Source organism: Lactuca virosa, chromosome 6, assembly GCF_052849685.1.
Source record: "Lactuca virosa cultivar CGN04683 chromosome 6, Lactuca_virosa_CGN04683_v6, whole genome shotgun sequence".
Classification (NCBI taxonomy): domain Eukaryota; kingdom Viridiplantae; phylum Streptophyta; class Magnoliopsida; order Asterales; family Asteraceae; genus Lactuca; species Lactuca virosa.
Window position 1 is genome coordinate 208,570,432 of NC_136431.1, and position 15,455 is coordinate 208,585,886.

The following is a 15,455-nucleotide window of genomic DNA, read 5'->3' on the forward strand; positions in this document are numbered from 1 at the left end:
AGGTAAGATCTTAGTCTCCACAACCACTCATCTCTTTGGTTTATCCACTTTGCATTTTTTTAATTTTAATTCCATTTTTAGTTGGATATTACATATTTCCATGGTTTATTGGTTTTTACTTTTTATAGTAACATTTACATAAAAAGTAGTTTATCAAATGTATCAAGTATTCCATGGTTTTTCTTGGATTATTATTCTGTTTTGTTCATCGATATTCTTCATTTTGGCTTTTTTAGACATATTTTTTGGTGGTGTTGTGTTTTAATGTTTTTTATTATATGAACAGTTGGTTAATTTCTCTTAAAGAAATTAACAGTAATGTTAAATTAGAATTTTTGTAAGATTTGCAAGTTTTGTTTTGAGGAATCCTTTTAATTAATATTATTATTAATAAAAACTTTGGCTAGACAGGAAAGATATTAAAATCTTAATATATAAATATTTTTAATAAAGCGTAGAACATCCACAATAGGAACTCATTTAAAAACTTTTTCAATGAACAAACTTTTGAAAAAACTTACCCCCTACAAATTACGTCCTAAACTTGATTCTATAAATTTTAACTACATATTAAATATGAATTGCAAACTAAAAAGAATAAAACATAAGCATACATTTATTATTATTATTATTATTATTATTATTATTATTTCATTTGTTAGACTAGATTATTTTCCAATTTCTGATCACAATGCTTGGGTAAATAATGTTGACAGTCGAGGTTTGATTGGTGATGCTTTGACAGAGCATGTAGTCATGAAATCAAATAGTGACTTCACATTTGTCCCATACTCCCATGTACCCAACTAAAGAAACAGCATGAATCCATATAACAAAGAGCTCAATAACAAAGCCCAAAAACAATCGAGCCCATAAGTAACATAGGCAATACCTTCTTAGTTCTAATTAAATAAGTATTTTGCATGGATCCCGTGAGAGAAATACAATCAAAATATGATGACACTTGGTAAAGAAAGAAAAAAAGTAGTTTTCTTTCTAATAATTAATGTAGCATTCGAAAGGCAAAAAAATAAGACCAATTCCACAATGTCATTGCCGTCCATTGCCGGTTGCATACTTCGCACTTTTACATTCATTCCCAAACCTTATAAATAAGCAAAAATAAACATCCGTGTAGCCCACAAGCAAATTACAATCCAATTTTAGGGTGTTTTAATTACAGAAATATTTATTCGAAATCTCTCATAATTATTTCGTAAATGGCTGCATCACATTCAGTCATCATCTTCATCGGAACCCTTGTTGTTCTTGCAACTTCAATATCCGCTAAGGAATATATTGTTGGGGACAAAAGTGGTTGGACTCTCGACTTTGATTATCAATCTTGGGCAAAGGAAAAAGTTTTTATCGTTGGAGATACACTTGGTACGATTTATATTCCCACAAATATACATACATTTAGCTTCTTTAATGTCGTTTTCAAGTATTTTAGGTTTTCAAGAAAGTTAACTTTTTAATTTTATATTCTTCATCCAGTATTCAATTATGCATCTGGTGCCCACAATGTGGTCAAAGTCAATGGCACCGGTTTTCAACAATGTATTGTTTCATCTTCGAATGGAACTTTGACAAGTGGAAAAGACATCATCCCACTTCAAACCCCAGGAAGAAAATGGTACATTTGTGGTGTTGGGAAGCATTGTGAGTTAAGAAAGATGAAGCTTTTCATCACTGTTCTACCACAAACAATGGCACCAGCTCCAAGCCCAGTAGCAACATCTGCATCCACCAAATTGATAGTGCCAACAGTCTATGGCTTTGTAGTTGCATTATTTGGTGGTATTTTGTTGCACTTGGTATGAAACATGTCTAGTTTGTTTTATATTCTTCAATTGGTTATTTGATATTGATTACATATCTATTTGTTCATTGTTGTATCGGTTTGAGACAATTTATATACGAAATGTGGATTTCTTTTTATTACTATATATGGATCGATTTTCACCATCTTTTTTAACTTGTATTCATATTGAAAAGTAAACATCATGAGAACGCCATGCATTTCAGTAAATTCAATCTCTTAGAACTTTTTTTAGCAATATTTCTCTTAGAATTTTTGAATGGACTAATATTAATTGATGTAGGTTGATTCATTTAGTGGGTTTACTAATGATGATATTAGTAAATATATTAAAATTTCCGATTTTACTGATTAACCATTCGCCATTGAGATCGTGAATCATAATCGAACTGAAAAACAAAACAAAATTTGTACTCAACCGGAGGTTGGCCTAAAATTAGTTAGGGATATATACAGTAAAGTCCCAATATTTTCATCGATTTGACAAGAAGGTCATAAACTTTATTTTTTTTGATAGTAAAGTCCAAATTACCGGCAGTTTTTGATACTTTTACCCTTTTTTTCCGGTTAGGCGGTAATTAGGACTTTTTTCATCGATTAACCCTAGTTTTGTCACTTGTTGAAGAAGGATTTGATTTTTTGTTGTTTTCAAGGATCTAATCGATTCGTTCCAACCTGCTATGATTTGGTGTTCGAAGAATGATAGAGCTCGATGTAAAAGATTATTGGGGTTGTGTTTATCGGTCATATCCAAATAACAAGCTAAACAAGAAACTGGAATGACGTTTTCTGTTGTGAAATTGACTTCAAAACCACAGCAGAATCTTGCAATGAGCTCGAAAATTTCAAGGGTTGTTGGGATATTGCAAACAATATGAGAAAGATCTTCATCTGAGTTTTCTTTGAAAAGCTTACAGAGTTTTGATGATCTTGCAGCAAGAAAATCTTGCAATTTTCATAAAGAATGTAAAGTTTGACTTTATTATGGTCAAAATGAAAAAAAAAATTATTAAAAATATGAAAAATAAAAAAGGAAAATTAAATTAAAGTCCATATAGGATTGGTCACCGGTAACCGGTTCAAATTTGTCCAAAATGGTTTAATTGATAGCTAACTAACAACTTAAATGGTCTATTGCGCAAAATAATAATAATAATAATAATAAATTAGTGACCAAATCGAAAAAATAATAAAGTTTAATGTGTTACAGTGACATTTTCTCATGTTTATTTTATGGTTAATAACAATGACTTAAATATTTTTAACGAATTATTAAAATATTTATTTTATTACGACAAATATCATTCATATTATTTTATTTTATGTATATAAATGTTGAACCTATGTTATTTTATAAGAATTAAAGGAATATGATCAAAGAATAATAATTATTTTTTATAATATTAATTGAAAGTGTTTATTTCATAGTTAATGACGTTAACTTAAATATTTTTAATGAAATATATTTATAATTATTTATCTATATAAATATACTTATGTGCAACCCACGGTCTAATACTTATGTACACAGTACATACTTACATACAAGCAACCGTGCACCTCTTTTACAATCCCTTTTATAATTTACTTTTTGCAAAAGAAGAATAAGAATGAAACCAATAACTATTCTATTTATCTGAGTTATGAAAAGATAAAACTTTGTCTGAACATAAATCATTTATATTAAAAGGCTTAACATAAGTTATCACAGGCTCAGACAAAACTAAACTATCTTATAATTAGCGTGGCAATCAAAGTGTCAAACACATAAAATAAAGACCAAATCCACAATGCGATTGCCGTCCACTGCCGGTTCCATACTTTGCACTAATCTACATTCACTAATGTATAAATAGACAACAATCTTGTACCTTTTATATCATAAACCAAATTACAACCTATTTTTAGGTGCTTTCTTTAAAAGAAATCTATTCTAAAAATCTCAAAATTATTTCAAAAATGGCTGCCTCCCATCGGATCATCATCTTCATGGCAACAATTGTTGTTCTTGCAACTTCAATCTCCGCTAAGGAATACATTGTCGGGGATGGAAGTGGTTGGACTCTTGACTTTGATTATCAAGCTTGGGCCAAAGATAAAGTTTTTATCGTTGGAGATACACTTGGTATGTTTATATAATACACTTGTGTTTTTCATACACTATTTACCATATTACATGTCTCCTTTTTTTTACTTCCATCTTCATCGTTATCATCTTTTTTCTCTTTATCCCTTACCTTTTTATTTACCATCGTGGGCTAACGTTTCATATATTAGATGTTATCTACGGAAATAGTCTCTCTACCCCTGTGTGAATATATTTACGATTGTCTACATTTTAGGTTCCCTTATTCCTCTCATATGAGATTTGGATTTTGTTGTATGTTTTTTTTTAATATCATCTCAAGATCCGTTTCACGTTTCCTTGCCATTCAAGTAATGAAGTTTATTGAAATTCTTGATGTAGTATTCAATTACGCACCCGGTGCCCACAACGTGATGAAAGTCGATGGAAACAGTTTTCAAAAATGTCTTATCGCTCCAGTATCCAATGGAACCTTGACAAGTGGACGAGATGTTATCCCACTTAAGACCCCAGGAATGAAATGGTATGTATGTGGTGTGGGGAAACATTGTGAGTTAAGGAAAATGAAGCTTGCTATTGCTGTTCTACCACAGACAATGACTCCAGCTCCAGCTCCAAGTGTATCAACATCGATCAAATTGGAAGTATCAGCGATGTATGGCTTTCTAGTTTCATTATTCGGAGGTTTTTTGTTGCTCTTGGCTTAAACTATTTCTTTCTTTAGAATTTTCGAAATTTGTTATTTTATTTAATATGTTTGTTTGTTGTATCGGATTGAAGATGATTCATATCCATATTTTATTTTTACGTGGGTTTATGATGACTTTATTTAAATGTTAGAAAATTTGGTTTTATTATTTATTTATTATTATTTGAAATAAACAATCTTCTATAATTTATAATCGTCCGTCTATTTTTTTTTCTTGACATGTTGATTTTTCTTAAAACTATAACATCTATATTTATACCGGCTACAAAATTTAAATGTAAATCCTACTTAATAAATGAAGATTTTTTTGCCACATGTCATCACCTAATTCAATATGCCACATGTCAGTTTTTAAATTTTTTCAATTTAATTTAAATCCACTTGGTAAATTGTGGTTTTTTTGGCTTTGTTATTAAATTATAAAAAAATCTAATCTAAAAATATAATAAACAAAATAAGGAAACTTAAATGTCTCCATAAATTCTCACATAATTTGTCACTTCATATATTAAATTCAATTTAAATTCAAATCAACTTTCTTAATTGAAAAACATAATTTTCGGGCAATCCATTTTGAATTCATGATAATTTGCAGAAACCTTGTAAAAATTGGTTTATTCACAGCTAATATTGATATTCTTTCCAAATTCAGTTTTGTAATTTATTAAACATGTAATGCTTAACAAAATGTATTAATTTTTTTTTAAAAAAAAAACATGTGTATTACACGGGTCTCACACCTAGTGGTTTACCATTCAAAGAAAACGTAACACAAGCAACAAAAACAAAGAAAGTTCGCAAACCAATGTTTGATTATTATTTATCTTGATATCGGCCTTAGTGAAACCTTGAAAACCTAGTTGCATTAAGACGGGATTCGACAACCGAAAGCACAATTGGTAGCATTGGGCTTGGGAGACTCTCAATTTTGGATTTAAAATTAACTATTAGGATTGTATTTGTTACACAATCCGTGACATGATCGGACATATTTTATAAGTTATTTCTAGAGATAACCCTTAATCAAACTAACAATTATCAATGGGATTGTTAACAAAAAGGACCAAGTATTTTTGTGTTTTGTGAAAATGACCACTTTGTCTAGAATGGGCTATTTTGTACTAATGAAAATATATAATGTGTATTTTTCTTCTAATTTGAACCAAAAATTAAAAAAAAAAAAAAAATCAAAATATTTGTCTGCTCATATTCGAAATGGTTATTTGAAGTGTCGGCTATCACCATTTTTTAATCAAATATCATATTTTAAGTTGTTTTATCATATCTAGTTCCCATTAGCTATGCCTCTTTATAATTTTGGTAGATTTTAGTAGAAAAAACAAAGTGTTTTCTCAAAATTTTAGAATCGTTAATAGAATTTCAAACTTGTTCTAGAAAATTCGGAATAGTTTTTTTTTCCTAATATGCCATCTGGAATGTACTTGATGTATTTTCTTCGTTTGAAAATGTATTTTAACGTGACAAAGTTAGTCCGGAATGAATGAACGTATCTGATGTATTTTTTTCATTTAAAATGTATTTTAATGCGACATAAAATTAGTATCAAATGAATCATTCATGACAAAAGGTCATTCTCCCAAAAACATAAAATACATGATCATTTTTGTTATTCCTAAAAGTTGGTTAGTTAATATCCCTATTTTTTATTTATGAACATGAGAATGTGGACATTAATGTGTTATGGAATGACAAGAGATAAGAGCAAACTTCTTGTCTCACTTTATTCCACATTTCCACTTCTTTTTTCTAATTGTACAAAACTACAACTTTTGTACCATTGACATGAATGTCATCAAGCCGAATGCATATCATAGTCACGTCTTGTTTGTCACACACCTCGTACAAACTTAAGAAGGCCCAACATGTCCTTATGCATAGTTAACTAATATTCAACTTCAAGAAAACTATCCAAACACGCAACACACAAAAACGAATCAACATATGTCAAACCATTTAAAGCATGAGAAACAAATTATATACAATTCTTGTAAGGGAGAAATAACAAATATACAAGCAAATCAATTCAAAGAATACCCATCTTTCTTCCATAAACTTCAATTTCCTTAATTCTTTCTTGAGTTTGCAGATCGAAAACCAACCAAATCTGTTCAAAAAAACCCTCTGAAAATACTACTATTGTAGCAATGACAATTGTTCTTCCTCTTGTCGCAACTCACTGAGTCGTTTTTTGGCATAAACTGTGACTATTATAGTTGTGGCAATTGTTAAAAGAAACCCCCCAACTGTGAATACAACTTGAAGAATCGAAAGTGATCTTTGATCTTTTGATGCATCCGCTAAAGTTCTTATCATTATACCCCTAAAGAAACAAACATAAAAATTGGATCATTTTTTAGTTATAGTTTTAGTAAATTATAATTCAATATATTCAGAGGAATCTTACGTGTATATTGCAACAAAAATTTCAGGCACCATTCCCACCAAAGTTCCAAACAAATAAGGAACAAACTTAACATCAGTTGCCACTGCACAGTAATTGTAAAGAGCATATGGAAAAGGTGATATTCGTAATAACATCACAGCTCTAAACTGATCATACCAATCTCCTTCACCAGCTAATTTTATAATCGATGCTTTTTTTGGGTATCTTTCTAACCACGACTGCATAAAAAAGTAAAAACAAACCCTAATGAGCTCAAATTGAAGGATGTAGAAGATGATTCAATTGATTTGGGGATACTTACTTGAATCCTGCGATAAAATAAGGAACCGAGGAAGTAAGGAAGTGATACACCTATAGTAACTCCACTGATTATTAACAGAAACCCCAAACCATAACCGAAACTCATTCCTGCAACCCACATTGATGGTGTAGATGGTATGAATAAGCTGGGGAATAGTGCCACTGAGCCGAATATTAAAATTGCTAATACTGGTTTGCTGAATGTCTCAGTTTCCCAATTTAAAATCGGGATAACCTCCTGAAATACAAGAATTTTGATACTATGTTAAGTGATTGTAGTCTGATGATCCAGAATTGTGAAAGATATTGTCGATTTATATGAAGTTTGAATGTAATTGGGATGAACAGTGTAATAGATTATCGAATGATCAACGTACCTTATCCATTAGAAAGGGTCCGATCCATGCGAAGAAACAAATCCCTAAAATAGCTAAGAATATGACAAGAAAAACAAGTTTTCCCCACCACCAAAATGACCACCATATACTAGTGCAGTCCCCGGAGGGAGAAGAAGGCGACGGAGCCATACCGCCACCGCCGCCGAGGCGGTCGTCATCCAATCCTTCCGGTTCCGTCATGATTACGTAATCAGGCTTGTGGTCATCAAACCCGATCTTCAACCGGGCGACTCCAGCATTGTTTTCATGCGACATTCCGATTGATAGTGATATCAAATCAAAATCAAATCGAATCGAATCGAACAAAAACAACCCTAAATCGGAGGGTTTGGAGTAGCCGTTAGAATATGTTGTCGATCGGAAGAGAGAAATGAGAGAAATCCGGAAGAATCAAATGGAATGGTTGATGATGAAGGAGAAAAGGAAGGAAATTGGAAGGAAACGTGGATTCGAAGAGATGTTTTTGTGGTATTTTAATGGCGGAATCCTTATTTTTTCATGCTAATAATGTTATGGCAGCATTCCTAATTTTTAACGATATTTTTCCAATCATTTTCCTACGCGAATGTTTGTTTTCGGAAGTCTTTTTATTATGTAATCAATAATAAAATGATTATTGTTTTTTCTCGGTGTTATTTACGTCTGCTTTAAAAATTGTTTATTATATTATCAATCATGTAACATATATTTTTAATAATAATTGGATGAACCCATTTGTTATTTAAATAATCGGAGATAAATTACATCAAACAAATACATTTTAGAGACCATCTTTTTCGGGAGTATAATAAAATGATCTGTGTGTTATTACGAAAAAATTATCACGCATTCATATTTCAAGATTATCTGGCATAAATCAATAAATCAGTATTGTTAAGTGGAAAAATGCGAATGTTGTTATGATTTACATACATTTTTAGATTCATTAATCCGTCAGGAGTCTTATTTTTAGTTGATACATTCAGATTTAGTGTTAAATCTCGTATTTATATTTGTTATTTTAATGCAACCCTCACAAAATTTACACTTAATGAACCTTGATAACAACTCACGAGACATAGTTTATTATTCGCAACAAATTATTTAATAATTTATGGAAAGAAATTGTGTTTCTACCGGATGGACTATGTTGTATAAAATAATACCAGCAGTATAAACAGCCAAGAAAAGTACTAATGATGGTACAAATGGACGTTCTAATTTTCATCTACCTACGTTTTCTCTAGTAGTTTCACTACTCCAACAGGTTCCAAACTCGGTAGTCTTGACTTGAACATACCCATGTTTTTTAGGTTGCCCCAACAACTTGGGCATGTCATTAACTTAGTGTTGTCCCGACTTGGACATGTTTATAATGTATCTTAAAAGTACCTTGATTTGAGCATTCCAAAGCTTTAGTATAGTCCCAACTTGTACTTGCTTTTGCTTATCCAAAACCCCGAATTAAGCTTAACTGCCTTAACACATTTATACATATTGAATCCATAACTTGATATCACTCACTAGTTAAGGTAATCCTAACTTAGGGTCTGTTTGTTTGGGCTCTTAATGATCTCATAAAGAGGTTGGCTCTGGATCGTGGATCGTTCGGATTCAAAGCGTTTGGTTGAAGTTTTTTTAGCCTCTTAATCGGACATATATAGAAGAAAATTGTTTTAATCAGTTAGATGTATTGAGGAGTCTGGATGAAAAGTTTTCTATGTGCTACCCTTGCCCTAAAATCAAAAAGAGTGTTCGCCACATTTTCCTTCCCCATTTTCTACCATCGAGCAGCTGTTCTCTCAATCTCCTTTTCTCAGGTGTCGATTCGCAATTTCTCATCGGACCTCCGGCAGCGCTGCTCCGCCTCCACCTTCGTCGCCTCCCTCCTCGCTTCCTCCCCCTTTGCCGGTAGGTTTTCTACTCTGTTTGTTTTATGGTCGATTTTTCAAGCCCTTTCTCAAAATTTGATTCTTAATTTGATATGTGTTCTTGATTGTTGTGTTTTTGTTGTTGGATTTGTGTGAAATCGATTTTGTCAAGCCCTAAAACCTGTTATCTTTGTGTAGTGGCGAATCTAGAACAAAAAATCATGTGGTTCCCAAATTAAGTGAAACCAATAAAAAAATCAACAACACTTGTGGGGGGTCGGTCGAGTCGGGTTGTGTACCTTAAAAAAACTGGACCATCGGTTTAAAACCATCAGGCACCACCGATTAAAAATTTTAAAAAACTGACTGAAATATAACTGAAAAAAATTGTACGATTTAATGAAAAACTAGTTAATTATTAGTCCATTGATAAAGCGGCGAACGGAAAGTGAGAGTCTTTGGTATGTGAGCCCTCATCCATTTATGAATTAACTGGAAAAGATAGAAGATGTGGAAAAAATATTTCTTGAAGTTTGTATTCATGAAATTACAACTTACGGACGCAAGGGAATAGTTTGAAAGTGAACACATTGAAGAATATAGTTGAAAGATTGCAAACATAATACAATTTTGTAGTTATCACAAGCAGATGAAAAACCGATACAACTACCTAAAAGCAAAGTTTGGTGCTTGGTTGAAATTAAAAAAACAAAACATGCAACGTTTATAACCCTATAATTAACACGTTTAACATGGAAGAGATAAATGGAAAATAGAGATCAAGGTATTGAAATTTTTGCTAAGAATTAAATTTTCATAATATTTTATTATATTTCATAATATTTTCAAGTAGTCAAACAGAATGGTTGAAACTTTGAGAACTTCTCCACTACTGTACCCTAATATTTGTGTTCAGTTGTTTGTTCGATAGGTGGACTTCGACTGGCATTGATTGTTGGGGGCCATCTTCTACACTTTTTTACCTTTCTCATGACTCGCCCGACATTAATTTAAGTGACTATGATGGTCTTAATGTAACTCAGATGGAAATTATGATGTTTAAAATGTTGAATATTATTAGGATTATGTTAAATTTGGATGTTGTTTGATGTTTAATGTGGATGTTGTATGAATTTTAATTTGGATTTTGTATTATTTTTAATTTGGATTTTATATGACGTTTTGTATTTTATTTATATATATTTGTAAATTCAGTATCGTTCAGTACAGTCGTTCAGATGTCCAACCAAACAATAACAAATAGTTTATAGGGTTAAAATAGTCATTTTCATCATTAAGATGCAGACATCCATATATCTGACCAACCATCAATTCATACAGAGTCTCTCTATCATCTAGGTCTATGCATCATCCATGTATGAATAATCAAGATGCTACTAAACAACCCTTAAACATATCCAACAGTTCCCAATACTATGCAGTTGTCTAACTAACTTAACTAATTCAATACATACATAAGTTACTCAGAATACAAGTTCTAAGACTAATGACCAATGTATTATGATTATCTTTCCATTTGATTTTATGTTGTGTTAACATTTGATTCTCATTTGATATTGAAGGAAATAAAGATAATGATGATGATGATGAGGTTGTCTTAGAACTTAAAAGATGTCGATGCAGATTCCATCTATGAAGACTAAGATTGTAACGACCCGATTTCCAGGTATTGTTTAAATAAGAATTTAATTGGTTTCAAGGCCTACTCGACGAGTTGGTTGCCCTACTCGTCGAGTAGCAACGGGTTTGATACGCGTGTTTAGTGACCTACTCGCCGAGTCCATGAAGGGACTCGACGAGTAGGAGCTGGCAGAGGAAACCCTAAATCCCGGGGTTTTGCACCCTATTTAAAGGAGCCTCAGCCTCCTTTGGCCTCTTTACAGTCTTTGAGAGCTCAGTGAAAACCCTAATTCGTGTGGTACTCTTCTTGGTGTGATTTAAGCCTTGGAAAGAAGGTTGGCTAGGAGGGAAAAGCTTGAAGAGCAAAGGAGTTGAAGCAAGGAAGGTGTGGGAAGCAGAACTTACCTCAGCTAGCATCTTCTGGAGGTATCAAGTTGCAATCTTTACTTCCCTTTCCTTCTAGATCTCTTTTCTTTTGGATGAGTTTTAGGGTTTTATGGATTTTGAGTTGATATGGGGAGCTATGGGCTAGATCTGAAGTTGTAACTTCAGATCTGGACCCTTCCTAAGTCCTAGAGTCATAAAGTTGCGGGTTTGGGGGTGATTGAGACCCTCCTTGTGCATGAAACCCCATTAAGAGCTTAGAATTGCCATTAAGAGCCTTTTTAGCCATGCATACACGTAAAGTTTGCAACTTTATGTGAAAAGCATGCTCTAGAAGCTTGGATCTGTAATTTGGAGCCATTGCATGGCTTAAATGAGTCTGTATGGCTTAAGGGCTGAAGGAACTCGGCTAGTCGCAAGGTTGAATCGGCGAGTCGTATGAAGATTGCCATAGACTCGGCGAGTTGTATGAACAACTCGGCGAGTCGGATGAGTTTTCTCCAGGATATGTATGCGTGTGTATCCGTCGAGTTGCAAGAAGGAAACTCGACGGGTGGCCTTAAAGTTTGATCGAGAATCGGAGGAACTCGACGAGTCACCTCGATGACTCGGCGAGTTGGAAAGTGCTTCAAGGAACTCGACGAGTAGCCGAGGGTACTCGGCGAGTTAAGGTCAACATGGACTGTTGACCTTGACTGAGGACTTTGACTTTGACCAGGGGTTGACTAGTGGGTTATGGAATACCTTATAAGGTTAAGGACTTATGAGTATATTGTACTATGGTAATAGGTGGTGGAGCCTGTGTCAAGTGATCCGAGGGTTGAAGTTTATCTACCGAGTCGGCATCTGCAAGGTGAGTTATCCTCACTATATCGATAGGGTCTAAGGCACCAAGGCCGACCCTTTTAGTTGTTATCGTTATGGTATGCTACAAGTGGATATGATCTGTTAGATCGTAATCAGGAAAGACAGTACGTTATGCTTTTATAATCCGTAGGGATTGATATGTTAGTGACCTGTTTGGTCAGTGCTCTAGTTATGAGAAATTGATATGTTGGTAATCAGTGAGATAGATATGTTCGTTGTTTGTATATGCCAGTAGATGTTAGTTATGCGCACATGGTTATTTGTTTGTTGCTTGGGTTGAGGCGGTCCTGCTTTGTGCTGAAGGCCAACACACCCTATGAGCGGTCCGGGGAGACTGTAGGCCCACGTGGCGGTCCAGTCATGCCGAAGGCTCGGTATAGATTCAGTTGAACTGAAGGCCCTGTAGGGCGGTCCAGTCAGGCCGATGGCCCAGTATGCATGATGATTGATTGATTATTACAGATATGGTATTATCAGTGTGGTATTGGAATTTTGGGGGTAGCTCACTAAGCCCTCGGGCTTACAGTTTTCAGTTTATTGTTTCAGGAACTTCAGGAGTTCATGGCAAGGCGAAGGCGTGACCGTACCGCTCCTCATCCTTATGATGTGGCTTTTGGGACACTCTGATTGAATAATGAATTGAAAACACTTTTGTAAACAATTACTATTTGGTTTTATTATGCTTGAAAAGTTTAAATTTGGTGTAAAATTTTGGATGTGACAAGTTGGTATCAGAGCCTTGGTTTGAGCGAATTGGAGGAACACTCGTGTGAATCCAGTCTCAAATCAAGGAGATTTTCAGAAAGTAAAATTTTTAAAATGGTTTTCAAAGTAAAGGATGGAGGATGCAGAGGGTACGATCAGCCGGAGCCTGTAAGTGAACCCCAAAATACCATACAGTTATTTGATATTTTGATATGTTAGAACAACATGCTAGTGCTAGGCTAGGGATCTTCAGGAATCGCATGATAGATTTGCCTGATTATATGATGCCTATTAGCCTAGGGTTTCTTGTATATGGAATTGACATCATAACTGTAGATGTTTAGTGTATGCATCACGGTTGTGCATAATAAAGACCTTATAGCCTGAGAATGTTGATTCGGCCTTCGGGTAGGATTGGATATTCGAAAGTCTATTGGGTCCAGCGTTATGTGCAGCTAGCATACACTAGCGCTGCAGGGGATGATGAAAGTTTCATGGATGTGTGGGTTGTGAGGAGCTGTGAGATCGGTTGGGGGATGGGCGATGTTTCCCTAGGAGTAAGGGTTGAGCGCATATTATGTTGATGATAGTGTTAGGGTGTTGTGGTGATACTTGAGACAAATATGGGTAGGTGTGGAAGGTAGTATAGGCCCGTACTACTGAAAGCACAGGACCCATACGCGTAGCAAGGAAGTCACAACCCCTAGGGTTTGTGGGTTTTGGTCTCCCGATATTATGTTATTAATCTGATGATTGAATATATATATATATATATATATATATATATATATATATATTTCAGTATGGTGGTGACGAGACGTGTTGCTTCTGGATCCGGATCAGGATCAGGATCGGGATCGGGAGACGGAGGGTCAGAGGTGCCGATAGCACCTGAGCCCGTGGTACAGATAGGGACCGAGGAGTTGGATGCCAGGATCCGGGAGATTATGCACGACGAGATTGCTGCAGCGTTCCGAGCGCAGCTGCCAGAGATGTTTGGGTCGATTAAGACCGCGATGGTCGAGTACTTTGATGAGCGATATGCAGCTCTAGCAGAGACAGCTGCCGCTGCAGCCACTTCGGCTGTAACTGCGGCAGGGGTTGGAGGAGGAGCCAGCAGGGCTTTCCAGTACCGGGACTTCGATAATACGAAGCCCCCGACGTTTGATGGTACACAGGATGCGATCAGGGCTATGAGGTGGTTATCTGACGTGGAGGGATGTTTCTTCACGTGTTCATGTCCTGCGGACCAGAAGGTCAGGTGTGCCCTGAACCTGCTGAGGCTTGGGGCAAAGGACTGGTGGATATTGACGACAGGGTCGTACACAGATGATCAGCGAGCTGCTGTTACTTGGGAGCAGTTCAGGGATATGTTCCGCACCCGCTACGTTCCGCGCGTTGAGCGGGAGCGGCTTGCTCAGGAGTTTTTGACATTGAGACAGGATGGGGAGTCTGTGATGGAGATTACCCGTATGTTCACGGAGAGGGCTATGTTTTTCCCGGAGTTTGCTTCAGAGCAGTCTCAGATGACTCGTTATCTGAGTATGCTCAAGACTGATATTCGACAGTTTGTGTCTACACAGCGGTGTGATACCCTCCTGGATCTCCAAGAAGCCGCGAGGCGGCGTGAGATGGAGATAGAGCTGCAGTTGAAGGAGCAGCGTCAGGCACCGACACAGTCTCAGCCGGCGCCTAAGCGGTCTAAGACCGCTGATACTCGGACTGGGAATCAGCAGAGCCGCACTTGTGGAAAGTGTGGCAAGGGTCATTCGGGGATTTGTCGAGCAGGAGGTGGGTGCCACAAATGTGGCAAGGAGGGGCACTATGCCAGGGACTGCCGTCAGTCCGCCCCTCCAGCAGATATGAGGATTTGTTACCATTGTCATCAGGTTGGTCATGTGAAGACCAACTGTCCGCAGCTCGCCGCCAAGACGGCGCAGGGATCCGCACCGACTACTTTGAGGATTGGGGATGGGAGGCCAGTCAAGGCGGAGCCTCCGAAGGCTCAGGGGCGCGCCTTCCAGCTCACGGCCGAGGAGGCCAAGGCAGCACCGGATGTGGTTGCTGGTATGTTTCTATTTTCTGTTTCAGTCATTTTATCTATGTTGTGCTTATCATTGGTGCCTGTGTTTAGGTACGTTTTTAGTAAACTCTTTGCCTGCTTTGGTTTTATTTGACTCGGGGGCGAGTCGGTCATTTGTATCTCAGACTTTCAGTAGAGAGTTCAGTGTGTCGGTAGATGAGCTTGAGTGTCCGTTGCAAGTTGCG

At 35.8% G+C, this 15,455-nt stretch overlaps 2 protein-coding genes and 1 pseudogene across 2 annotated transcripts; 2 read left to right on the plus strand and 1 right to left on the minus strand.

Annotated features, from left to right (window-relative positions):
• Positions 1–1,220: 1,220 nt before the first annotated feature.
• LOC145120431 (blue copper protein 1b-like) lies at positions 1,221–1,823 on the plus strand. The gene is made up of 2 exons (XM_079056254.1): positions 1,221–1,386; positions 1,498–1,823. The coding sequence occupies exons 1-2, from the start codon at positions 1,221–1,223 to the stop codon at positions 1,821–1,823; spliced, it is 492 nt and encodes a 163-aa protein (XP_078912380.1).
• Positions 1,824–3,781: 1,958 nt separating this feature from the next.
• Positions 3,782–4,762, plus strand: LOC145122256 (blue copper protein 1b pseudogene; annotated as a pseudogene).
• Positions 4,763–6,568: 1,806 nt separating this feature from the next.
• Positions 6,569–8,289, minus strand: LOC145118896 (uncharacterized). Its single transcript, XM_079054553.1, has 4 exons — positions 7,720–8,289; positions 7,344–7,580; positions 7,043–7,260; positions 6,569–6,958 (listed from the first exon to the last, which is right to left on the minus strand). Exons 1-4 carry the CDS (start codon positions 7,993–7,995, stop codon positions 6,772–6,774), a joined length of 918 nt encoding a protein of 305 aa, XP_078910679.1. The 5' UTR covers positions 7,996–8,289; the 3' UTR covers positions 6,569–6,771.
• Between the last annotated feature and the right edge of the window lie 7,166 nt (positions 8,290–15,455).